The sequence below is a fragment of the Camelus ferus genome, chromosome 10, assembly GCF_009834535.1.
Source record: "Camelus ferus isolate YT-003-E chromosome 10, BCGSAC_Cfer_1.0, whole genome shotgun sequence".
Taxonomy (NCBI): domain Eukaryota; kingdom Metazoa; phylum Chordata; class Mammalia; order Artiodactyla; family Camelidae; genus Camelus; species Camelus ferus.
In genome coordinates this window covers 61,063,954-61,091,687 of record NC_045705.1, presented here as the reverse complement: position 1 = coordinate 61,091,687, position 27,734 = coordinate 61,063,954, and the positions used below count along the sequence as shown (strand labels likewise).

The following is a 27,734-nucleotide window of genomic DNA, read 5'->3' as shown; positions in this document are numbered from 1 at the left end:
GGAAGATCTGTCTAGTGATGTTAATGCAGTGTTAAAATCTCCAACTATGATTGTATTCCCATCAATATCCCCCTTTATCTCTGTTAGTAATTCTTGTATGTACTTAGGTGCTCCTATATTGGGTGCATATATATTAACGAGTGTAATATCCTCATCATGTATCACTCCTTTAATCATTATAAAATGTCCTTTATCTTTCTTTATGGCCTTTGTTTTAAAGTCTATTTTGTCTGAAATCAGTACTGCAACACCTGCTTTTTTGGCTTTTCCATTTGCATGGAATATCCTTTTCCATCCTTTCACTCTCAATCTATACATGTCTTTCTCCCTAAAGTGGGTCTCTTGTATGCAGCATATTGAAGGTTCTTGCTTTATTATCCAGTCTGCCACTCTGTGTCTTTTGACTGGAGCATTTAGTCCATTAACATTTACAGTAATTAATGATAGGTGAGTGTTTATTGCCATTTTGAACTTATCTTTGCAGTTGAATTGGTATATCCTCTTTGTTCCTTTCTTCTTCCTTTTGTGGTTTGGTAATTTTCCTTTGTATTATCATGGATTTTATTTAATTTTTGTGACTCCTTTGTAAATTTTTGGCTTGTGGTTACCCTTTTTTGTAAATCTATCAACCCATTACTATAACTGTTTTTATTAAACTGATAGTAACATGATCTCAAACCCATCCTACTGTTAAAAAAAATTTAAAAAGAAAGAAAAAAATATTCTATATTTCCCTGCCTCCCTCTCCCACTCTCAGTGATTTGTACGTCTTCTTTTATAATTTCATGTTTACTTTATTTGTAATTCATGAGTTATCACCTTTCCAGTTGTGTGTTTCTCATTTCTGTAGCATCCTGCTGCTTTTCTATTTAGAATAGCCCTTTCAATATTTCTTTTAGCATGGGTTTAGTGTTGCTAAACTCCTGCAGCTTTTTTTTTGTCTGTGAAACTCTTTATTTCTCCTTCTATCCTCAAGGATAGCCTTGCTGGATAAAGGATCCTAGGCTGCATCTTTTTTTCATTCAGGGCTTTGAATATATCTTGCCACTCCCTTCTGGCCTGTAGCATTTGTGTAGAGAAATCAGCTGAGAGCCTTATGGGGGTTCCCTTGTAACTTACTCTTTGCTTTTCTCTTGCTGCCTTTAGAATCATTTCTTTATCCTTGACTCTGGCCATCTTGATTATGATATGTCTTGGTGTGGGTCTATTTGGGTTCTTCCTGTTTGGGACCCTCTGAGCTTCCTGTACTTGGATATCTGATTCCTTCTTTAAGTTTGGGAAGTTTTCAGTCATGATTTCTTCAAAAACCTTTTCAATCCCCTTTGATCTTTCTTCTCCTTCTGGGACCCCTATTATGCGAAGATTGGGATGCTTTATATTATCCCATAGGTCCCTTATGCTATTTTCATTATTTTTTATTTGCTTATCTTGTAGTTCTTCTGAATGGGTGCTTTCTATTGCCCTGTCTTCTAGATCACTAATTCGTTCCTCTGCATTATCTAGTCGGCTTTGCACAGCTATTAGATCATTCCTCATCTCTGTCAATGAGTTTAACCATTCTACTTGGCTCTTCTTTATAGCTTCAATTTCATTTCTGACATATTTTATATCTCTAAACACTATCTCTTTTAATTCCTTCAGCAATTTGATCACTCCTTTTTTGAAATCTTGATCTAGTAGGCTATCGATGTCTATTTCGTTGATCTTTCTTTCAGGGGATTTCTCTTGTTCTTTTAATTGGGAAAGGTTTTTCTGCTTCTTCATCTTGCTCATACCTCTTTGGCACTGTGGTTTATGGAGTATCAGTTGTTTATTTTGGTCCTTAAGGATTTTATCTATCTAATGCCTATTTAGGAATAGAACTTAGGAAAAAAAGAAAAAAAAATAAGAGAGAGAGAGAAAGAATTTTAAAAGAAGGGAGAAAGAGGGTTTGAAAACAGTGTATAATGAATAATAGAAGAGTGAGTTGAAGCAGAGTATTAATCGGGTTGAGACGTCCTTTTAAAACCCTTACAAAAAAAGGGGGGGGGATGAATAGATGTATTTGAAACCTGTGTCTAATCAATAGCAGGACATCAAAACACAAGAGAAATAGAAATGAATTAAGAAGTAAAAATTAAGAGAGTAATAGAAAATAGAACAGGTAAAAACAGATTTAAAACAAAAATGGAGGGGGGGGGTTGTCGGTGTTCTCCTGGAGTCTGTGTGTTTTTAATGTGAAGTCTTTCTGTCTTCACCCTGTTTTGGAAGCTCAGCTTGCTGTTTTCAAAGGCCCTCCGTTGGCGCCCTCTTCTGTGCTGCTCCCAGCACCTGTAGGCAAGCAGATGGCGCCTCCTCCTAACACTGGGTCAGGTGCAGCTCTCTGCTGTGGGCGGGCGGGTCGCTGCCCCTCCGGATGCCGCAGTCAGATGTTGCAGACTGGCCGGGTAGGAGGGCGGGTCGTGCCCCCTCCCAGCACCTCGGTCAGGGGCTGTGTTCCTGCCCGAAAGGCGGGGGGGCCGCTCTCCCTCTACCTGCGCCGCCAGTAGCTCCGCTCTCTGTGCGCTCCACCCCGGTCCGGCGCTCCGACCTGGTCGGCGCTCCGCAGGTGGGCTCAGGGAAGACCGAGGGACAGCCCTGTCCCTGCTCCGAGCCAAAACCCAGCTCCTTGTTTGTCTTTGTGGAGCAAGTTCTCTGAGGGACCAGGATGGAAGGATCCTATCTGCCCCGGGCTGCAGGCCAGTCTCAGTCTGGCCTTTGAGGCTGCTAAGCCCTTCTGTCTGGATGCAGGTTTCGCCCCGCCCCCGCCTGGGTGCTCAGCGCGGAGGATATGGCGGCTGTGCCTGAGCCCCGCCTCTCTTCCCCCCGAAAACTTTCCGCGGGTTTTCAGAGATGGGGGTGTGCACCCTTCCCCCGAGAGCACATCAACCTTGCTGTTTTATGGAGGGCCCAGGTTGTTCTGCACTGTGCATCCACAGCCACGGCGCGCAGCCCCTTGCAGTCCCCCGGGGCTGCCTCTGTGCAGCCGCCCCCGTCCTCCGCCCGGCTTGTGCAGCCTGGCCCTGCCCGCCGCTGCCGGCCCGCGTCTCAGGCTGGGTGTCGGGGGGACGCTCTGTGCCCGTTTAACTTAGTTCTGTTAGTCAAGGGCTGCTCTGTACAGATCCGAGCCTCGGAGGCTCCCCCTCCGTCCTGCTGGCCTCTCAGTTGGAGAGGGGAGACCCAGCGAGCGAGCGCCAGTCCTCCTTTGCTGCTCCCTCCCCGCGGGACCCGTCCTGCGCTGCTTTGCCTTTTGTTCTTTCTTTTTTCCTTTTCTCCTACCAGATTTTTGGCGTCTTTATCTTTTGAAGAGGGCGATGTTCTGTCAGAGTTCCGCAGGTGCTCTGGTTGGCTGAGTGGGTCTGTAGATGTGGGTCTTGGTGTATTTGTGGGAGAGGGTGACCTGCGAGCGTCCTTCTACTCCGCCATCTTCTCCGTCTCTCTCCACCTGTTTCTTTTTAATATGGCTTTTTAAAATGTGGCTACTGAAAAATTTTTAATTACTTATGTAACTCACATTGTATTTCTACTGGACAGTGCTATTCTAGAAGTTTCTGGGTTAGTGATGGAGAACAAAGAGGTTAATAGATTGAGGACTAGATATATGGCCCCCTTAGAGCAAGGACAATAAATAAAAATCCTTGCATAGCTCTGAAACCTTGCCAGCTAGAGGGACCAGGCCATTCAAATGGATGCTATGAGAGACATAAGGAAATGTAAGCAGCTAAGAATAAGAATATATTACTTTCCTGAACTGATTTTATTTTCTCAAGATGTTTCCAAGGGACTCTACTTTCTAACCCTGCTCTAAACTCAGACATGCCTGCACAGAGGTTGTCGAAAACCTATCTGCTCTCAATTGTCTTCTCTATGGACAACTTATTTGCTTGCCTCTTGACTTCACTTACTCCACTTGGATTCTGTGGCCTGAAGTAAAAACTCCAGAGACTACAAATTCCATCTTTTTTCTCTTGTCTCAATATCATCCTCTAGTAATGTGCTCTTCTCTGAAATTTGAAGTGTCTCTGGATTAAGAGAAGTAAGCATTTAGTCATTTTTGTCATTACTGACCTGCATTTCATATTTCAGAGTCATGTGGAAGCACCAGGATCCCATTCCTACCACTGAAATTAAAACAAACAAATAAAAAAAACAATTAGCATGAAATTTTTGGGGGGTGGCCAGAATGACTTGAAAAGACAGTAAGACATTTCAAAGCACCGAATTTTAAGAACAAATTTATGAGATCTTGTGGGAGGATATAGCAGACTGCCTAAGCTCCACCTATAACTGATGAAATTTTCATACAGAAGAAAACAAGTACAAGTTCTCTTAAATTCCCTCCACAAAGTGATTTACTAGATTAATCAATATTCACCATTCTTTCTATAAAACATATTACCTGATTTTCAGGTTAAGCTTATCCTGGGTAGCTACTCTTCAGTACTTCCTTGCATGTCTGATCCAAACAGCTGAGCTGTATGTTTACTAAGAGCCAGTCAGTTATATTTATTCTCAAACCTGTTAGTACTACTGTATTTAGTTATCAGGAATATGACTGCAAAAAGACAGCTGTTGTTTCTACAAAAATTATTTAAAATGCTTAAAACTGACAATAAAATTGAATTGCTAATAAAAATTGATGTTGAATTAGGTGTGGATAAGATAACCGTTATAGATTAGGAAAAATAGTAAAAATCTAAAGATTCTGTATACATGTTTCAAAGTTCAAGTGTCTCTATTTTTTTTAACATTTTTTATTGATTTATAATCATTTTACAATGTTGTGTCATACAAGTGTCTCTATTTTAAATAAACTGTTTTCATTTTAGGGTTTAAAAATGTTTTTTAATGCAAGAAAGAATAAGTAGAACTATAATTAGGGTCCCATATGCAAAGGCCATGCCCTATGTCAAATAATTGACAGATTATACAACTGTATGTTTAAATGAAAATAAAACTTGAAGATATATATACTTTTCAATAATTACAGCTTCAACTCTTTAAAAAATTAACAGACTACATATCAGCCCCTATCAGATCTGATAAATTGTGATTCATTAATTCAGTTCAACAAGACTTTACTGAGTACCTCCTATTTGCCAAATTCAGTTACAGATGCTGAGGTACAAAGATAAGGTCCAGTCACACGGGCCTTAACGAAGCATACAGTCTAGTGGATGAGACAGGCAGATAAATACAAGATGCCAGATATGATAAAAAGATACACAAAGAGCACAGAAGAGGGGACTTATAAAGGAAGTCAGAGAAAGCAAGAATGACGCCAGAGGAGTTAGCCTCAAGGATGTAAAAGAGTTAGCCCAACAAACATGGTAAATGTGGTTGTCACCAAATCGTTTGTATGAAGCCACTCGAGAAAAATATCAAACTCTTTGTTACTCTTGCTTAAAAAAAAAAAAACTATAAATAACAAGGTCCTACTGTATAGCACAGAAAACTATATTCAACACTTCGTAATAGCCTATAATGAGAAAGAAGATGAAAAGGAATATATATATACAACTAAATCACTATTTTGTACAGCATAAATTAACACAACATTGTAAACCGACTATACTTCAATTTTAAAAAGTCTAGTAGAAAGCTACAAAACTGGAAAAAAAAAGTTGTGATGACTACTACTACTCAGCCTTTTAAAAAAAGAATGAAATAATGCCATTTGTAGTAACATGGGTGGACCTAGAGATTATCACAAAGTGAAGTAAGTCAGACAGAGAAAGACTAATATATCTCTTATATGTGAAATCTAAAAAAATAATACAAATGAGCTTATTTACAGAACAGAAACAGACTCACAGACATAGAAAATAAATTTATGGTTACCAAAGTGGAGAGAGGGGGAAGGATAAATGAGGAGTTTGGAATTAGCAGACTAAAACTACTATATATGGAATAGATAAACAACAAGGCCCTACTGTATACCACAGGAACTATATTCAATAGCTTGTAATAACTTACTGAAAAAGAATATATATGTATAACTGAATCACTATGCTGTCCACCAGAAATTAACACAACACTGTAAATCAACTACACTTCAATAAAAACAAAAGCAAAAAAAAAAAAAAAAAAAAACCCGCTATAGACATTATCACATTTTTTTACTGCTCAAAATGAGATGAGAGAAGTAAAGAGTTATTGCACTCATTTTACTAAAGAAATGTGAAGTGGGATGGTTGCTATCTTTTTTCCAAAAAAGAAATTAAACAGTGCAAAGTAAGAATAAATTAATGGAAAGAGAAAAAAATAAACCCTGAGTTAAAGTCACATAATATACTATAAAGTAAAAAAAATAACATAAATAAAGTGGATCACTATTCATCCTGAAAGGCAGACTGGCCACTTATTCATACCTCACTCAAGGACCATTTTTATCCAAACCTTTTCAAATGTTCTCTTGTTACTGTTTATTATATCACATTAAAAGTCTGATTTTAAAAAAATCTCTAAAGTTTACTTCCTTTCAACACTCCATTTAGGATGCAAACAAATGTAATAAAACAATCACTTTTCTCCACATAGTATTTTATATTTTGCCACTTTAAAGCAGATACCAATTTTTGCTAAAATTTATTAGCTTTATTGAGATATAATTCACATACCATAGAATTAATTTATTTAAAGTACACAATTCAGTAGTTTTTACTATGTTCACAGAGTTCTGCAACCACTATCACTATCTAATTTTAGAACATTTTCATCACCCCAAAAAGACACCCTATACCTCTTGGCAGTCACTCAATTTCTTCTCAAACTCCCTCCTCAGTCCTAGACAATCAATAATCTATTTTCTGTCTCTACAGATTGGCCTGTTCTGGACTTTTCATATCAATGGAATCATATAATATGTAGTCTTTTCTGTCCGGTTTCTTTCACTTAGCATATTTTCAAGGTTCATTCATATTACAGCATGTATCAATAATACTTTCCATTTACAGAAGAGTAATATTCCATTGTATGAAAATACTACATTTTATTTATCTGTTCACCAGTTGATGGATTACATGTTTGTGTCCCCTTCGAATTCATATGTTGAAGCCCCAAACCCGACTGTGATGGTGTTTGGGTGTGGGTGCCTTTGAGAAGTAAACAGGTTTAGATGATGTCATAGGGTGGGACCCCCATGATGGGATTAGTGTCCTTATAGGAAGAAGAAGAGACAGGACCTCACTCTCTCCCTCTACCTGCATGCAACAAATATAGGCCATGTGAGGACAGGGAGAAGGTGGTTCTCTGCAAGCCAAGAAGAGGGCTCTCATCTGGAATAAAATCAGCCAGCATCTTAATCTTGGACTTCCTAACCTGAAGTACTGTAAGAAATAAATTTCTACTGTTTAAGCCACCAGTCTATGGCATTTTGTTATGGCAGCTTGGCCTAAGATACATTTAGGCTTTTTTTTTTTTTAACAGTTTGGCTATTATTAATAATGCTGCTGTGAACATTCATGTATAAGTTTCTGTGCAGATATATGTTTTCCTTTCTCTTGGGTATATAATGAGGATGGAATTCCTGGGTCATACTGAAACTCTGTGTTTTGCATTCTGAAGAACTGTGAAAATATTTTGCAAAGCAGCTGTACCATTTTATACTCCCATTAGCAATATATGAATTTCTCCACACCCTCCCTATACTTGTTATTGGCTGTCTTTCTGATCATAGCTAACCTAATGGATTGAAGCAGTATTTCATTGTGGTTTTGACTGGCATTGCATCGCTCCCTCTTCCCTAACTCCTGGTAAGCACTGATTGTTTTACTATCTCTATAATTTTGTCTTCTCCAGAATGTCATATAGTTGGAATCATACAGCTTGTAGCCTTTTTAGACTGGCTTCTCTCAGTAGTATGCATTTAGAGTTCCTCCATGTCTTTCCATGGCTTTATAGCACAATTCTTTTTTGGTGTTGAATACTATTCCACTGTCTGGAGGTAATGCAGTTTATCTGTTCACCTACTGAAGCACATCTTGGTTGAATCCAAGTTATAGGATTATGAATAAACCTGCTATCTGTGTACCGATTTCTGTGTTGACAACAGTTTTCATCTCTTTCAGGTAAATGCCAAGAAACTGACTGTTGAATTGTATGGTTAGAGCATGTTTTGTGAGAAACCACCAAACTGTTCCCAAGTGGCCATGCCATTCTGCATTCCCATCAGTAATGAATAGAAATTTTTGTTGCTCCACAACCTCATTCTCTTTTCAACAAATATTTACTGGGCTCTTAACAGTATTCCAAGCATTTCCAATGGGATAAAGGAGTAAACAAGAGAGATATAGTTCCTGTCCTAAGAACCTTTATCAAGTCACTAAAAATATGAGAAAGGTCATTTCAAAACTAGGGGAGTCTATGCAAAGGGGCTATAATCTTGTCTAGGGAGTCAGAAGAGGGCTATAGGGGGAGTAACATAAGCTAGGACTTGAGGAATAAACTGGAGTTAACCAGGTGAAAAGATTTTTTTTAATGAGATCATTCTATGTAAAAGGGTCATCCAACATAAAGGCAAGGCAGAGCATTTAAAGAAGTAAAAGAGCTTGGCTTAGACCATGAACACTGCTGATCCAGTGAGAAAACCGGTATGATTTATAGGCAGGAGACCGAAAAGAGCTTCTAAAGTCATATTAAGATTTGGACTTTATCCTAAACACAAAGTAAATTGTTGAAAAACTACGTTCACGTACACAAATACATAAACACACACATATAGTGATTAACATGATTGTTTTTACTTAAAAAAATCACTCTGGTTACAAGGCAGAAGGATGTCTACAGGAGTAGGCTCTTAAATTTGATAGCAAAAAAAAAAAAAAACTTTCAGGAACTCCATATATGTATATTTATTTATAAATTGTATATACTGCTGTGTTAAGATACTATACATATTTTAAAATACGTAAAGTAGAAATATAGAAAAATGACATTAAAAAGTAATATATATTCAAACAGAAGTTACCAAGTCTTCTTCCCTTACCCCAACAGATCATTTTTCTTATCATCTTGGGTATGAGCATCTGACTGGGTGACTCCTAGTTCAACTGATAAAGACTGAACTCCTTGCAAGGCACACATGGAGCTTCACAATCTGGCTCTACTCATTTCTTTTACTGAACTTGTAGTTCAGTCACACCTGACTGCCTACCTGTCTCTTATCCCACACTATCAACTTCTAGTCTGTTCTGCCTTTGTTCAGAGCTTACCCTGACCTTTTAACTTATAGTACTTAACCCTTTCATCATTTAATCCTACTGCCTCTAAACCAGATATCTTATGCAACTTCTAGACTCAGTTTATTTTTTACTCTTAATTCCTTTCAGCTTTTTCCTTTTCAAACAAGTTCAAACTTCAGAAATGTTGAAAGAGTAGCATAGTGAATTCCTGTATATGTTCTATTCAGACTAATCAATTTTAATATTTTGATATACATATGTAATTATTATCTTTCTGAACCATTTGAGTAAACTGGATACATCATATGGTTTTACCACTTGATACTTCAGTGTGTATCCCAAATCCATTTTAAATGTCACCTCCTAAGTTAAATCTTCCTCTGCTTCTTCCCCAGTTAAGTCAACTGGACAACGCATCTAGGAAATAATGTTCGGCTAGGCCAACAGTTATCAGTTTTTGGAGAACACTATTTTGCCTCAAGAGCTTTATTTATTTTCTGCTTCTGGACCCTTGGTCCAGAAACTCCTGATTCAGTCAGTGTCCTGGTACCTGTATTTTAAAGGTCTTCCAATAATCTTGAAGAACATCAAGAGCCAAAGATCACTGTTAAATTCTAAGATTCATAAATGCATGGTCCAGGTCTCTACAGTTCCTAAAGAATCTCCAGAACCTAGTGCAGTGCCAGGCTTATAAAGGACAATCATTAAGTATTTGGTGATCGGCTGATTGCTTTCTTCTTCCTTCTTGATGATCCAGCATTTTGCATTAAAGTAAGAGTATATGTATGTGCAGTAAAGGGTGGTGAGGAACGTCCCTGAACTGACAAAATACAATACGGGAAATAAATGAATTCCAAAAAGGAAAAAATGTTATTTGCGTGGAATGTGGACAATAAGAACAAAAAGGCTTGCCTGACAAGATGACATCTGAGACAGAGAGATTCACAGGCAGAAATAGTGAGAAAGAACATATAAACACAGAACATACATATAATGTGAATATAAATATTTAGCCTAAAATAACACTCTGGCTCTGTGTGAACACTGCTGATTCTCATGTTTATCTGTTAGCATTCTGTACTGCCACCATCTCAGGACCAATGAGCTCCTCCCCTCCTTCCCTGCAGCAGCATGCCTCCTCCTCGCAATGGCCAATGGGGCTCTTGGGCTCTAGGATATCACCCGGTCTCTAAGATCTCAACATTACCTATCACCTTTCTCATCTGTACCAACCATCTCTATCTCTCTAATGAACTGTTCACACAGTCTCTAATATCTCCATCCCATTCACCTGCACCTCTTCACTCTCCTAAGTTTTCAAAAGAACTGTCTCCACTTCCTTTCCTCCCTTCCCTCACACCTCCCTCAAACCTATCCACACCACTGAACAGCCCTTTTTTGTCTTCATTCTCCTCAACCTTATTTTTTTGGTACTGTTACAGTAGCAATAGAAAACCAGCACAATTACTAACAGATGGCTAGTATATTAGTTACTAAACTGGTATCTGAAGTGCCTCTTAAAACTCTTCCCTAAGAACTTCAGGGAATCTGAAGAGTCTTAGTAAAGTAAAAAACTACAGACTAGAAGAAAATATCCACAACATGTAATATCTAACAAAGGGTTCACATCTGGAAAATATGATACAAAAATCAGTAAGAAAAAGACAACCGAATTTTTAAATGGGCAAAAGACTTGTAGCGGCACATCACAAAAGATGATATCTAAAGGGCTGATAAACTTTTGACAAGTGCTCAGCATCATTTATCACTCGGAAATACAAATTTGAACCCCAGTGAGCTATCACTACACCCCAACCCAGAATGACTGAAAAAGACTGACAAGTATGGACGACAATGTGGAATGGTTGGAACTCTCAGATATTACTGGTAGGAGTGTAAAATGGTCCAACTATTTTAGAAAACTGTTTGGCAGTTTCTAATAAATTTAAACACAGACTACCCTATGACCAAGCAATTCTACTTCTAGACATACCCCTCAAAAGAGATGAGTGCATCTATCAAAAGACATATACAAGAATATCTATAGACCCCTCATCCATAAGTCTCAAGCTGAAAACAATCCAAATGCCTATTAAGTGGAAAACAGGCAAATGAATTATATTATTTTCATACAATAGAATATTATATATCAGTAGAAAAGAATGAACTACTGAGATGAACATCAAGTGAAAGAAGCAGGAAGCCAGTATATGAAATATATGATTCCATTTATATAAAGTTTAAGAACATGCAAATTAATATATGGGCATGGAAGTCAGAATAGCAGTAATCTTTCTGGGGACGTGTTGACTAAGAAAGGGCATGAGGGAACTTTCTGGGGTGACTGAAATTTTCTGTATCTTAATCTAGGGGGTGATTATATAGACAAAATCTCATTGAGCTGTATTTATACTTAAGATTTGTACACTTTAACTGTAATATGAAATATACCTCAATTTAAAAAATGAAAGAATTGGGAGGGGGAACCTTTTGTATGCAATACTCCAGATATACTTTGCCTATCAAGATAGTCCCACGTTAAATGATTTGCTTTAGTACTACTCATATTATTTCTGAAACAACTCTATCCAATCCTTCAAGCAGGTTAAGTTAGTAACATGCAAATGTTCCACAGGTAGAGGGAAAGTAAGAATACAAAATAACAGTGATAATAAAGGATGAGAGATAATATGGTAATTGAAGGGAGAACCAAGATAATTCTGTTTAAGAATATCTATAGCCAAACGAGGGGATATTTTGGACTGCCTAGGGAGGTTAAGGTATGTTAAAGAGAATGGAGTTAGAGCAATAATAGTAACAGACATGATAACAAGAGAAATGAGACTAGATGTTAGGATATTTTAAATTTATTTTCCTAGAAAATAACTGTCATTCAATTATTGTCTTATTCTGGCTCCAGCCTAAAATACTGAAACATAAGCCACAGCTGAGGCCACAGGAACCAGATGAAGAGCCATTACAGCTGCATGCTTTCTGACTTACGCTATTGTCGACCAGGCTTTCCATCTTTCTTCTTTACTTTCTACCAGCTACTTTCCTGGCCATTTCATTTCCTCATTTCCTATTCACTGACTACTCAGGCTACAAAGCTAACTATGGTTCCTGCTTCTTTGGCTGAACCTATCCCTGGGTTTTGGCTACTAGGTTGGACATGTTTATTCAAAGTGTAGTCATATAAAACCATAACTGCATATGCACAAAGATTAGGAACTAATAGCCAAGAAATGAAAATACTGTTTCTGTTGAGTGATGGGATTATGGGTGCTTTGCATTATTTTCCAATTTTGTCTTCAATGTTACTGTCATATTACTTTTTCAACTAACTAGAAAAAAAGATTAATGTTTCTGGCAATGTCTGGAAAATTGGGACAAATAAAGGAGATTGATAAGTTAGTAAGCAAGTTATGAAATTATTTCCAAAGTTCCTTTCCACAGCATACTGATTTTTATGTCTGTTTCATTAAAAACTGTAATTGCTATAATATAAAATGTTATTAGTCTAGTATGCAGTCCATTCACTTTCCCCTTGACAAGAGGCATAATGTTAAGATCAAGTCAGATGACTTTGATTTATCTGACCATGACTACAGGTGTGATCACACTAAACTTAAGGCTACTCCATGCAAGAATTTCCAATGGTCCTTTTCACAGGGAAATGACTTTGTGTCTCAGACAATTCTACTTTAGTAACTTTCTATTTCAGCATTGAACTTGGATAATAAAAATCTTTAATAGACTTTTTTTCGGCCCTACTTTATTAATGTTTTGCCTATTTTAAAATCATTTTATTTTTCTCATTGCCAGTTACCCATTCAGATAACTGAATAACACATTTGTAGAACTACAAACAAATTTTGTTTATATGCAGTTCATCTCTCTTCAATGTAACATAAGCTTCCTGGGGACAAGGACTTTGTCTTTTTATGCTGGCACATAAAATGTACTCAAAACTATTTGTAGAGGAAAGAACAAGTGAATATATTTCTACTTGAAAGGAGTAGGATAAACCACAATTTGTCACTTTGGTAGTGAAGAGAAAAATTCAATCTCATGAAAAACAACTAAATGTCATGGAAAGGTTTCTTTTGGCTTGTTCTATTTTAGACAATGCACAGTTCTAAATAACTGGCTATGGCATAATGGCATAATGATTAAAGCATATAGATCTGGGTTCAAGGTTCGGCTCTACCATATACTCATTGTGTGATCTTGATCAAGTTACTTCTCTTCTCAAATACTAATTTTATAAAAAGAGGTTAAAGACTTCTTCATAGTTGTAGGGAATTTTAAATGACATAATACAAATTAATGTTCTTTTCACAGAGCCTGGTATATAACAAATGCTCTATGAATGATAATTACTGTTACCTCTCTAAACTCCAACAATGTAAACAGCAAATTTTATAACCTCATAAAAAGTAATGACTAAGCCAATACCACATGAAGCTTGGAAAATGTTAAATGTCCTAAGGTCAAACATTAATGGTAACCAGGCAGGCAGAATTTAGCTTGAAATAACTTGTCTTCACCTTTCAACTTAATCTCCTAGTTTTATTATGGAACAAGGAGTATTAAACTCATTTGAATTCTTTATCATCCTCTATATTTAAGCAGAAATAAATTTGCTGTTTTTAAAAGTGTTTACTTAAAATATTAGATTCTTATTTCCTCCCTTTTTAATAACAAGTTTTACTAAGAGACAGATTAGAAAAATAGAGGTGATACTTTGATTTTTCTACTGATCTGTTCTGGGCATCTCTTACTTTCATAAAATGTGCATATTTGGGATATAATAAGGTAGAAATAAACAAAGAGGAAGAGAAAAATATTAGACAAAGGTACTGGGTGGTTCCAAAGCAGCTATAACTGGGAAAGTGAACTAAACTGAAATCAGGCTTACTGGAAGTACGAGCAATTGCTCAGGGACACGGGATGAGAAAAAATATTCAAAAGCAATGTTTTAAACTTTTAACTTCCCTAGTTCTTCCTCACTGTACTTAGTACTTTTTCTTCATAACACTTAACCACAATATTAGTGCATATGTAACTATAAAATTATTTGATTAATGTCTGTCTCCTCTGCTAAACGCTAAGCTTCAGTGAACAATAGTTTGAGAGCTAAACCTACCACATAATTGATTCTAAATAAAAATTTGTTGAATGAATTAAAAAATGACTAAATTCTCAGTAAATCTAGGCTCTAATCCAGAACACAATGACAGTCATAAATTACTAACAGTCTGTTCCTAACATACTTCTACATGAAGCCAAAATTCCCAGTTCTTTCTGCAAAATCTCTATCAACTCCAAAAACTCCATATCAATTAAATAGTTATTATAGATTTTTGGTCACAGAATTAAAATATTGAAAATCTTATACAGTATTCAGTAAATGTCCTTGATTTGTTAATCAAATCTCTGTTTCCAGATAAAATTTATTTTGTGTGTGTGTCTCTCATACACATACACACATGAATTTTTTTTGGTGGAGAGACTTATCTCAGTGAAAAGTTCAAACAAGTATATGAAAAAGAAGCCCTAACAAAATCTGCCTGTTTAAAGTATCCATTCATTCATCAAACAGCTTCATGTTGTTTTGCACCAGGTATTGCTGAATGCAAGAAGTCCAGAAGAGTAAGAACGCAGCTGCTTTCAGGAAGCAAAGCTTAGTCTTATAGAAGGGACAGACTTAAAAAACATTCTTATTCAAATTTTGCTGCTTTGCCCAATATTGCCTGTTAAACCTCCTTCTTGTGCTGCAATTCAGAATCCAGTCAAAGCCATATACTGCATTTAGTTGTCACATCTCTTTCAATTTGGAACAGTTCTTCACCCTTCGTCTTTCATGACTTTAATATTCTGTGAAGCAAGCAGGTCGGTTGCTTTATATAACATCCCTCAAAATTTGGGTTTTTCTGATTGTTTTCTCATTATTTGGTTCAGATTATGCACTTCTGGCAGTAATACTGTATAAATGATGTTATTTCCTTTTCAGTGCATCACACCAGGAAGAACCAGTTGTTAGTTGATACAATTAATGACTTTAAGTGTTGATTACTTGAATAAGGCAATATCTGCAGATTTCTGTGTTATCATTTTCCATTTATAATTATGAGTAATCCCTCAGGAGATACTTTCAGGCTGTGCAGTTATCATGTGCCCCAAACAATTTCACCCAATGTTTTTAGCATTCCCTGACTCTTGTCCGAATCATTACTATGATGGTTGCAAAACAATAACTTTTATTAAAAAAAAACCCTATAATTCTGTTTACATTTATTAGTTGGCAATTCTACTCTTTAAAGAAAGCTTTCGCCTTCTCACACCATCTGTCTGTTTGCTTGTTAGTATCAATATGACCTTGTGCATTCTTTATTCATACCATGTGTTATATAACCCAATACAGTCATTTCTCATTTGGAAGCTAACTGTCCCAGTATGGCCAAGCCTTCTGTGTCATTTTGACATTATTCCCTCTGTTTTTCAGCCCTTTCTTACTTTCTGGCATAACAAATTGTTCCAGACTCATCTTGTACTTTCCCTGCCTTATCCCAGAAATCAGCCGTTTCTCTTAAGAAGTCTTAGCTCCTTTTAGTGAGAAAAGATTTTCAGAAACCAAGGCGTGGGCGCTAAGTACGTTCACTGCTCCTTAAGACTTATTGCTTCCAGGCCCTTTCAGAGGATAGAACACGTGAAATCTTTTCTTTTCTTTCTTTCTTTTTTTTTAAATCATGCTGATACCTCTAATTTCAATCCAGTGCCACAGGGTTCTTCCTCGCCTTCCTCCATTCGTATCTATACTTCCTTTCTTCCACATAAGAACCCTAGCCCCCAGCAATATCAACGTATTTCCTCACTTGTTTAATCCTAAAATGCATACAAATGTAACTTCTGAATTGCTATATTCATTACACTACCACCAATAAAGAGTAGATAAACAAAGACAAAGTAAATAAAGTAAGTAAGGTAAGGTTCAACATTTTACTGAGCACTTGAAATGTGGCTAATGTGACACAGAAACTGAAATTTACATTTTATTTAATTTTAATTCATTTAAATTTAAATTGCAACATGTGGCTAACAGTTACTAAATTAGACAGTGCAGTACTCCTGGTTCATCAGGAAGGAGTCGTGTGCAGTGCTTAAACTTGCATGTTTAAAACTGTTTTTCAACAACGTGAAAACAACTTGGTTGGATTATAAAATCCTTGGTTTGCACTGAAAGTGCTGCTCCACTGGTGCCTTTATTTATATGTTGCTGATGAGGTCTAGTGCCTTCCTAATTTTCTTGCCCTTGTAAGTAGTCTGGTCTTCTTCCCTAGAGCTGTGAGGACTTTTTTCATTTTTAAAACCCAGTAGTTTTACTAGGCTTTTTCAGAGATGACCATTTCAAGTCAGTTTTATGAGGTAAAAATGGACCTTTCAGTATGTAGAGTTGGGTCTTCTTTCATTTCCAAAAAGTCTTTTTTTAAATTAATTTAAAATCACAGTTTTAAATATAAACTGTATTATATTTATTAATTAAATACATAAGATTTGTTTCATTGTTTTATTTTTCCTCTTCAGAGAACTCAATTACAGGTATACTGAATCTTCTTTGCTTGTCTCCTATTTCAATCACTTTCTCTCTGACCCTTTTTATTTCTTTAGCTCATTTTCATTCTCTTGCTTGTTTCCCTGCCTTTTAAAAATAGCCCTTATTAAATATTTAACACACTGTAATTCAGCTTTAATTTCTTTCCTAAGTTTAACCAATTCTAGTTTTTTTTTTTCTTTTGCAGGGGCTGAAGGATCTATTTCTGTTATTAGTTTTAAATTTTTTACTCGTTTTTTTGTTTGAGGCTATTTAACTCAGTTAGGGGTATCATGCTACAGTTTCTTTCTGCTTTATATTAGTTGTAGGGGAAGAACTTCCATAAGCCAAAAGGTTTTGATTCTCATTTTCTGTTTTCTTATTACAGTAACTTTATACGGATGTAGGCTGCTTTTGGGGGGTCCATTTTGTGCAAAGAGTAAAGGTTTGGGGTAGCTTAAAAGATTCCTAGCTCAAGACTGCCCTCTTCTGTCAGAATAATAAAGCTTAGTGTCCTTTTCCATATATATTTGTTTGGAGTAAGGGGTGCAGGGAGAAGGATCTAATGTGTTTTAGTTTTTCTGTTTCGGTAGGATCTTAATTCCTCCCTCTAACTTCCTTCTTTCCCTACACTTAAACGTATCTCCAAAGGGTATCTTCCTCTTTCTTGTTTAAAAATTATTTGAAGTTCATAGCATTATTGCTCTCCTAGTAAGTCTGAAAGTGTGGATTTTATTTACTTTCATTCTTAATCTATATAGTTTTCTAGGAGGATGAGTGGACAAATTCTAACTCAGGAAGCCACTGTTTTTCTAGGGCAACCTCAAAGTCCCTCAAATCTTTTTATTCTTATTGTGATTTGTTGGTATTTTATAAACATTCTTGAAACACCCCAGGAAATAAAGCAAAGGACTAAGTTTGAGGACAAGTCTTCCTTTTGAAGATGAATCAAGTAGCTTTCTCAAAACACCACACATATGAAAAATAGATTCAGAAATTCAAGTCTCTCATATGTAATGACTAATATAATCACATAGACTCTGATATGATATACTATAGCTTACAGTTTTGTGGTAATTAGAAGTCTTTTCTGCCAATGTGTAAGTGATATATACCTTGAGCTAAAACAAAAGAAATTGTGTTTAGTTTAGAAATTTATATATAAAAGAAAGAAACTAGAATCCACTTTCTTGGTTGTATTTGTCTTTATGATGGTAATCCAAGAATATGACAGTGATTTTCCCATGATAGGCTCTGGTAAAGTTCACTCATTCCTCCATTCAACATTTACTGAGGACCACTAAATTGACAGACAATAGGGATACAAAGATAACTAAGACATAGTCCCTGCCTCACAGACAAGTAGGAATAAATTGCAGAAAGTTAGATACAGTAGCATATTCTTTAAAAAATGTTTAAAAATATGTGAACCATACTTTACTTTTAAGGATACATACATATGTAGTACAAATACAAAAACATGTGAGAAAATGATAATCAAATTCAGTATAGAGGTTAACTCTGGGATGGTAGTCTGGGAAGATGATGGGAATAAAATCAGGCAGGAATACAAAGGGAGCTTCAATTTTACTACCGTAGTTTATTTCTTTAAAAAAGAAAAAGTTAAGATCTGAAACAAGTATTTCAAAGTATTAGGATCTGATGAAACAGGATGCCAAGATACATGGGTATATTTATTATATTGTTTCTATTCTTTCCTGTATGCTTGATATATCTTGTTATGTAAATTTTTTAATTAAAAATGCAGTTCAATTTATTGGCAAGATTTGTGGAGGTCTAATTCAGAAGTTTCAGAATATGCTCAAGTTATGCAATAAACAACACAAAATTGGAAACAATTTTAGGAATGAGAAAAACAGTCCATTTGAATACTGCACATCATTTTTTAGATGAAGTGTTACACATACCTGTGAGTGCTAAATAGGAAGCAATGTACCGCTTTTCCAGTCCATCTCTAATACTCTGAATTGCACCAAAAATTGGAGGTATAATCATAATCAGGTTACTCACTGTATTCCCTATAAGAGAAAAACACAAGAAGATAATGAGATTAATTAATACTACTTTAAATAAAGATACATGCCCTTGATCCTTAACAAAAATTAAACAGGTGATTTCTCAGAAAGATGGTGGAAAGACATTTACAAGATGCTAAAGGAAAATAATTCTCAACTCAACAAAAGTTTCTTACAAAAATCCAAGTAAAATAAAGATACCTTCAGACAAATGAAACTACGAAATTTCAACCAGAACATACACTAAAGGAAATTCTAAATTCTCAAGGTAAAAATGAAAAGTATCTCAGAAATAACCTCAAAGATACAGCAAAAAATGAGTTGGAGAGGGCAGCTTACACCAACGCTATTAAAACAGTGGTCCATGGATAACAATGACAAGATAAAATACAGAACTGAGTTAATTTTGTCTCTCAAATCAAATGGCAACAAATCATAGTTTGCATTTTATAAGTCCTTTTAAAGTTTACTTTTGGTGGTAATGTCTTTAGTTTCTGCTTTCTGTTTCTAGTAAAACACGAAAGGCAAATGGGTCTTGATCTGATTTTTGTTCCTTTCTTTACAAAAACAAAGTTGAAATACGAATAGCAAAAAAACAATAAAAACTCCAGTAGCAGAAATAAGTAGTAAAGTGGGGAAAGAGATGGCTAAACTATTTTATACATTGATTCTAAGCAATATTTTATACATTTATGCTGGGAATAAAGTGGCACAATACATTCAAAATTCCAAATGAACAATTTTCAACACAGGAGCTGGATATCAAAACAAGTGTCAATTAATGGACATATACAGAACACTCTACCCTACAACAACAGCATATACATTCTTCTCAAATACACAGGAAACATTTTCCAGGATAGTTAATATGTTAGGCCATAAATTAAGTCTCATTAGACTTAAAAAGACAGTTATCATATAATATATCTCCTCCAACCACAGCAAAATGAAGTCAGAAATAAATAACAAAAGGGAAACTGGAAAATTCACCAACCTGTGGAAATTAAACAAAACATTCTTAAACAACCAAAGGATCAAAGAAGAAATCACAAGGGAAATTAGAAAATACTTAAAGAATTAAAATGAATACACAACATATCAAAATTAATGAGGTGTAGCAAAAGCAGTGCTAAGAGGGAAATTTATAGCTATAAATTTTTACATTACAAGATAAGAAAGTTGTTCAAGCTGAAATGAAAGAGTGTTACTTAGTAACATGAAAATATATAAAAATGTACAACACATTGGTAAAGGTAAGTATATAGTCAAATTCAGAGTACTCTAATACTGTAAGATGATGGTGTATTAATCACTTTAGTCTAAAGATGAAAGGACAAAAGTATTAAAAATAACTATAGCTTCAATAATTTGTTAATGAATACACAATAAAAACCAGGTAAATTGTGATATCAAAAACCTAAAGAGGGGGAGTAAAAGGGTAGAGTTTTAGTATGTGAAGTTGTTATTAATGTAAAAAAGATTGCTAAACCTATAAGTTGCTTTATTTAAGCCTCATGGCAACCACAAAGTAAAAACCTACAGTAGATACAACAGATAAAAAGGAAGGAATCAAAGACTACCACTACAGAAAATCATCAATTCACAAAGGAAGGAAGCAAGAGAGGAAGAAAGGAATAAGGAAACTACAAAACAGCCATAAAACAATAAGATGGCAAATAGTTAAGTCCTTATCTATAAGTAATAGTGCAGTACTCTAAATGTACATAGTAAGTTAAAATTCTCTGATTAAGATGTATACAGTGGCTGGATGGATTAAAAAACAAGACCAAACTACATGCTGGCTACAAGAGATTTATTTCCACGTTAAGGACACACATGGGCTCAAAGTGAATGGATGAAAAAAGATACCACGCAAGTGGAAACCAAAAGAGAGCAGGGTAGCTATACTTATATCAGACAAAATAGACTTTATGCCAAAGGCTGTAACAAGAAACAAAGATCATTATGTAATAATAAAGGGTCAATTCATCAAAAGAATATATCAGTTGTAAATACATATGAACACAAGTCAGAGCACTTAAATATATTAAGCAAATACTAACAGATCTGAAGGGTAGAAATAGACAATACAATAGCAGGGGAATTCAATACTCTACTTTCAACAATGGATAGAATCATCCAGACAGAAAATCAATACAGAAAAGTTGGACTTCAACTACTTAAAAGTAAACAGAGCTTAATAGACACATACAGAACATCCCATCCAAGAAGCAGCAGAGTGCACATTTTCCTTAAGCACACACAGAATATTCTCCAAGACAATTCATATAATATGTGACAAAACAAGCCCTGGAAAATTTTAAGAAAACTGAAACCATATAAAGTATCTTTTCTAACCACAATGGTATATAAAACTAAAAATCAGTAACAGGAAGAAAACTAGAAATTCACAAATATGTGGAAATTAACACACTCCTGAACAACCAATCGGGCAAACAAGAAATCGAAAGGTAAATAAAAAATAACTTGAAACAAATGAAAACAGAAACATAGCATACCAAAACTTACAGGACACAGCTAAAGAAGTTGTAAAAGCAAAGTTTATAGCAATAAATGCCTATATTAAGAAAAATATCTCAAATAAACAACCTAACATTACATCTCAAGGGACTAGAAAAAGAACAAACTAAGCTCAAAGTTAAGAAAAGGAAAGAAATAAAGATCAGAATGGAAATAAGTGAAATAAAGAGCTGGTTTTTTTTTAAAGATAAACAAAATTGATAAACTTTTAACTAGGTTAACTCAGAAAATGAGAGCGAGGACTCAAATAAAATCAGAAATGAAAGAGGATATTACAACTAATACCACAGAAATACAAAGGATCATGAGACTACTATGAACAAATTAGAAAACATAGAAGAAATGGAAAAATTCCTAGATATATACAATCCACCAAGAATGAATCAGGAAGAAACAGAATAGTCCTTTGAAACTGATAGACCAATAACAAGAAACACTGAATTAGTAATCAAAAATCTACCAACACAGAAAAGCTGAGAATAAGTGGTTTCAATGGTGAAATCTATCAAACATTTCAAGAAGAATTAACCCGAAATCTTCTCAAACTCATTTTATGAGTATAACATTACCCTGATACCAAAGCCAGATAAGGACACTCAAGAAAAAAATTACAGACCAATATTTCTGATGAATATTGATGCAACAATTCTCAACAAAATATTCATAAACTGAACGCAACAGCACATTACAAGGGTCACACACCATGATCAAGTGGGATTTATTTCTGGGATGCAAGGATGAGTCAACATATGCAAATCAGTAAATGTGATATATCACATTAATACGATAAAAGATAAAAGTCAGATTATCTCAATAGATGCAGAAATAGCATTTGAAAAAATACAATATCCTCTCAACAAATTAGTTACAGAAGGAACACACCTCAAAACAATAAAGGCCACAAATGACAAACCCACAGCCAACATCACATTCAAGACTAAAAGGCTGAAAGCTTTTCCTCTAAGATCAAGAACAAGGCAAAGTGCCTACCCTCACTGTTCCAATTTAACATAGTACTGGAAGTCCCAGCCAGATCAGTCAGGCAAAAAATATATATAACTTTTCAAAAAGACATCCAAATTGGAAAGGAAGAAGAAAAACTGTCTTTGTTTACAGATGATATAATCTCATACAGAAAATCCTGAAGACTCCACCAAAAAACTGCTAGAAGTAATGAAAGCATTCAGTAAAACTGCAGGATACAAAATCAACATAAAAAAACAGTTGTGTTTCTTTTTTCTTTCTTTCCTTTTTAATTTTTTTAAACATTTTTAATTGAGCTATAGTCAGTTTACAATGTGTCAACTTCCAGTGTAGAGCACAATTTTTCAGTTATACGAGAACATACATATATTCATTGTCACTTTTTTTTTCGCTGTGAGCTACCACAAGATCTTGTATATACTTCCCTGTGCTATACAGTATAATCTTGTTTATCTATTCTACATATGCCTGTCAGTATCTACAAATTTTGAACTCCCAGTCTGCTTCTTTCCAGCCCCCTCCCCCTTGGCAACCACAAGTTTGTATTCTATGTCTATGAGTAACAGTTGTGTTTCTATACAATAACAAAACATCTGAAAATGAAAAAAAAATCCCATTCACAATGTCATCAAAAAAAAACTTAGAACTAAATTTAAACAAAGAGGTGAAAGATCTTTACACTGAAAATTACAAGATCTTGATGAAAGAAATTGAAGAAGACACATAACAAATGGAAAGATATCCCAAGCTCATGGGTTGGAAGAAATAATATTAAAGTGTCCATACTATCCAACGCCATCTAGATACAATGCCAATTCCTATCCAAATTCCAAAGGTATTTTTCAAAAAAAAAAGAAAAAACAATCTTTAACTTTGTGTGGAGCCACAAAAGATCCCTAATGGCCAAAGAAATCTTAAGAACAAAGCCAGAGGCATCATACTTCTTGATTTCAAACAAAACTACAAAGTTACAGTAGTCAAAACAATATGGGACTGGCACAAAAACAGGTACAAAGACCAACAGAACTGAATAGATAGCCCAGAAATAAGCCCTTGTATATACCAGGGGAAAAAGGTAATGTGCAAAAGAGTAAGTTTGAAACAACTCTGAATGAAGATACTGTAGGAAGATATTTGCCTCAGCAATGACAGTAGGTGGAGCCAGTGTGCTCAGCAGTGCTAACATTGCTCCCAAGTTTGTCAGAACACACAAAGCCCCAGACAAGGTCATACTGTATAGCACAGGGAACTATATTCAGTATCTTGTAATAACCTCTATCAAAAAAGAATATGAAAAGGGGTATATATACATATATATGTATAACTAAACACTATGCTGTATATCAGAAACTAACACTAACGTTACAAACTAACATTGTAAATCAACTATACTTCAATTAAAAATTTTTTAAAAATTAATTAAAAAAAAAGAACACATAGAGCCAAGGGACAACTGGGTAGACAATTTAGAGCTCAGTTGTATTAATAATTGTGTAACCACCACCCAGAGCTAAGGATAAATAAAAGAAGCATTAAAACCTGGTGAAGTTAAAAAAGTGATCTGTACTATTTTATCGCCACTGTGAGGAGCCCTCCTGAACAGTCAGCAAATAAGCAAGATGAAAGCAGTAAATGGTTTGAGCTTGAAAGCAACCCAGTACTTTCCCTAAAGCAACTTCATTTTGTCAAATATTTTACTGCTTATGCACATGTTCAAATAATGTTAAAGATTCCAAGAACTTCAGAGTCTTTGGAGCTGGAAAAAGACAGGAAGATCATCTAATTAATCTCTTCAATTTATGGAAGGCAACATTTTCTTGATTGAAGTATAGTCAATTAACAATGCTGTGTCAATTTCTGGTGTACAGCATGTTTCAGTCATACGTGTACATACATATATTCTTTTCATATTCTTTTTCATTGTAGGTTACTACAAGATATTGAATACAGTTCCCTATGCTATACAGTAGAAATTTGTTGTCTATTTTATATATAGTAGTTAGTATCTGCAAATCTCAAACTCCCAATTTCTCTCTTCCCACCCCTTTTCCCCTATGAGAACCATAAGTTTGTTTTCTATGTCTGAGTCTGTTTCTGTCTCATAGATAAGTTCATTTGTGTCCTTTCTAAGTTCCACATATAAGTGATATCATATGGGATTTTTTTTTCCCTGTCTGGCTTACTTCACTTAGTATGATAATCTCCAGGTCCATTCATGTTGCTGCAGATGGCATTATTTTAATTTTTTGTATGGCTAAGTAGTATTCCATCGTATGTATACATGACTTCTTTATCCAGTCATCGGTTAACAGACATTTAGGTTGTTTCCATGTCTTCGCTATTGTAAATAGTGCTGCTGTGAACACTGGGGTGCATGTATATTTTTTAGTTAGAGCTTCCTCTGGGTATATGCTCAGGAGAGAGATTGCTGGATCATATGGTAAGTCTGTTTTTAGTTTTTTAAAGAATCTCCACACTGTTTTCCATAATGGCTGCACTAAACTACATTCCCACCAACAGCATAGGAGGATTCCTTTTCTCCACACCCTCTCCAGCATTTATTGTTTGTGGATATTTATTTATTTGTTTGTTTGTTTTTAAATGTTTAAATTATTTTGGGGGGTGGGTAATTTGGTTTATTTATTTATTTATTTATTTATTTAAATGGAGGTACCGGGGATTGAACCCAGGACCTCGTGCATGCTAACTAAGCAGGCACTCTACCACTGAACTATACCCTCCCCCATTTGTGGATTTTTTAATGATGGCCATTCTGACTGGTGTGAGGCGATATTCATTTCTCTGATAATTAGCGATATTGATCATTTTTCATGTTAGAAAGCAACATTTTGCTCATACGTACTACCACTGTCTTGCTGGGTGGACTTGGGCAACTTATTTATGCTTAAGCCTTAGTTTCCTAACCTGTACAACAGAGGAAAATATTACTTAATTAAATATGATGAAAACAATATAATCAAATACACATATAATTTCTGATATGAGAAAGATCCATTCAACATTATACAGGAGCTTCCACAACCTTGCTCTGTTAAGAATTAAATGCTGCCTGGAAACTGTCTTGGTACTTGGACCAGCTCAAGAACAGCTGTCACAACGGAGAAAGTTTATCTTCCAACCCAGACCAATAACAAGGAAAGTTGAGTACTCTGATTCATTAAGTTAAAAAGAAAACAGTCATTATATAAATGCAAGAAACTAATACAGGTATGTCTTACTTTTAAAAACAATAAACACAAATTCAGTTTATTTTGACAAACGTTCATTAAGTATTTTCCACGGGCAAGGCACTGAGTTAGGATATGGAAAGAAAGGTTAGCAACCCTGGTTCCTCTCCTGAGAAAGTATACATACAATTTATTAGGAAAGATAGGTAAACAACTAGTCAGGGAGAATGGCAGCACCAAAGAGCACAAACAACATACTTAGAGGGAAGAATGACTCAAGAAAGGTTTTGGTAAGGAGGTAGCACTTCAGCTATGCCTTGAACGAGGGAAAGATAAAAAATATTTATCACTAACAATACAAGAAGCACCCTATTTCCTTCAGAGCACATATAGTAGCTTCAAAAACATTATTTAATTTATGAAAACTATTTTACCACATTATTTTTTAAAATATGGTACACTTTCACTTTATTGCATGTTAACTACAATAAAAATACTTTAAAACCACATATGATAAAAATGTAAATGATCATATTAAATTCAAGAGGAATTTAGGTTTGGGAAGAAAGGCCAATTACATAGTGGTAAAGAGGTAAGAGAAGAACTTGGGAGCTCGTCCCTAACAAGCTGGAGATTATAGGGGAGAGGAAAGACTCAGCAAATAGAACATTCATTACCTGTCTATAATGCTGCTTTTAAGAAGGCTCTAAAATGAGAGCTGAACAGTGAGAATAAACTGTTAACAGATAAGAATGATGGAGAAGAAAGGAGTCAAAAGAACAAACGAAATAAGACCATCTGGAGAAACAGTTGATGAAACGAAGATTTTAGATTTATCCAAAGGTCAAAAAGGGAGATGTTTCCAAACTATGATCAGGATAAAGAGGCATTATTGAAATAACAAAATCTGAAAACGTTTATTTTCATAATCCCTACTTCCTCTCCATTTTTACTGAAACTTTCCTTTCAGGGCCCAACCCAATAAAGTTAGTTTTGCCTAATCATCCTGCTGAAAATGGTCACTGCCTCTTCTTACAGCACTTACTATTCTAACCTCTCATCTGGCACTGAGCACAGATTGCCTTGCAAAGATAGCTCTCTTTTTATTAAATCAGAATACAGGTATTTATGTCTTACTCCTTAAATTAAATTTCTTAAGAGTAGTAGCCTTATATTCATTCACTCATTCAATAGCAAATACTTACATCTTGTATCTACTTTGAAATGCACTATAAGAGAATACAAAGGAAAATCAGACGGACACTGCCCTTATGCAAATTAAACTAGTATCAAATTTACAAAATAGTAAATATATTAAAATCTAATAGCTAGCCATTACTTTAGATGTAGTTCAATTATGACATAATAGAATCATTCTTTACTCTCAAATTAATTTGATGTAACAAATTCATCCTTCACTTCAAAATAATTTCACTATAATTTTTCATTGGCTCTTCATTTACTTACAGTTGAAATGTATCAGTTAAAAATCATGAATTTATAATAGGGCCTGTAAAATGTATTTAAAATTTTAGACTAAACTAACTTTAATGAAAATACAAACTATTTACTATTATTAAAATCTCACTGAGGACACTGTCTACTATTTTCATTAAGTTTTTCACAATGCCATAAAAATTTCCTAAATTGCCTTAAAATATGCAAAAAATGTTTTTTTAACTAGGTCATTCTCATATATAGTAGGCACAAGAGGAAAAAAATTGACTGCTACACTGCCTCCAAGTTACTGATCAAGACTTAGGAATCCCTCCCCAAAGATAAGTGATCAGAGTTTTATTACTTTCTTTTTCTTTAGTAACGTATCATTGCCCTGAAAGAAATACCTCAACATTATAAAGGCCATATATGACAAGCCACAGCTAATACCATATGTAAAGGTGAAAAGCTGAAACCATTTCCTCTAAGATCAGGCAGGAACAAGAAAGACATGGATGCCACTCTTGCCACTTTTATTCAAAGTAGTATTGAAAGTCCTAGCCATGGCAATTAAGAAAAGAAAAAGAAATAGGAAGTATCCTAGTTGAAAAGGAAAAAGTAAAACTGTCAGTGTGCAGATGACATGATTCTATACATAGAAAATTCTAAAGATACCACCAAAAATAACTACAACTCATCAATGAATTCAGTAAAGTTGTAGCATACAAAATTAATATATAGAAATTTGTTGCAA

The 27,734-nt window shown here is 35.0% G+C and overlaps 1 protein-coding gene across 5 annotated transcripts in view; it reads right to left on the bottom strand.

Moving 5' to 3' along the window:
* ACER3 (alkaline ceramidase 3) overlaps positions 1-27,734 on the bottom strand; it is a 198,693-nt gene that overhangs the window by 61,085 nt on the left and 109,874 nt on the right. For 3 of the 5 annotated variants that reach the window (XM_032489481.1, XM_032489478.1, XM_032489477.1), the window contains exons 2-3: positions 18,723-18,833; positions 4,087-4,139 (exon numbers count right to left, since the gene is read on the bottom strand). In XM_032489481.1, coding sequence (XP_032345372.1) covers positions 4,087-4,139; positions 18,723-18,810 — 141 coding nt within the window. In that variant the 5' untranslated portion in view covers positions 18,811-18,833. Of the gene's footprint in view, positions 1-4,086; positions 4,140-18,722; positions 18,834-27,734 lie in introns of those variants that run through there. The other 2 variants (XM_032489479.1, XM_032489480.1) reach the window with 2 other exon arrangements.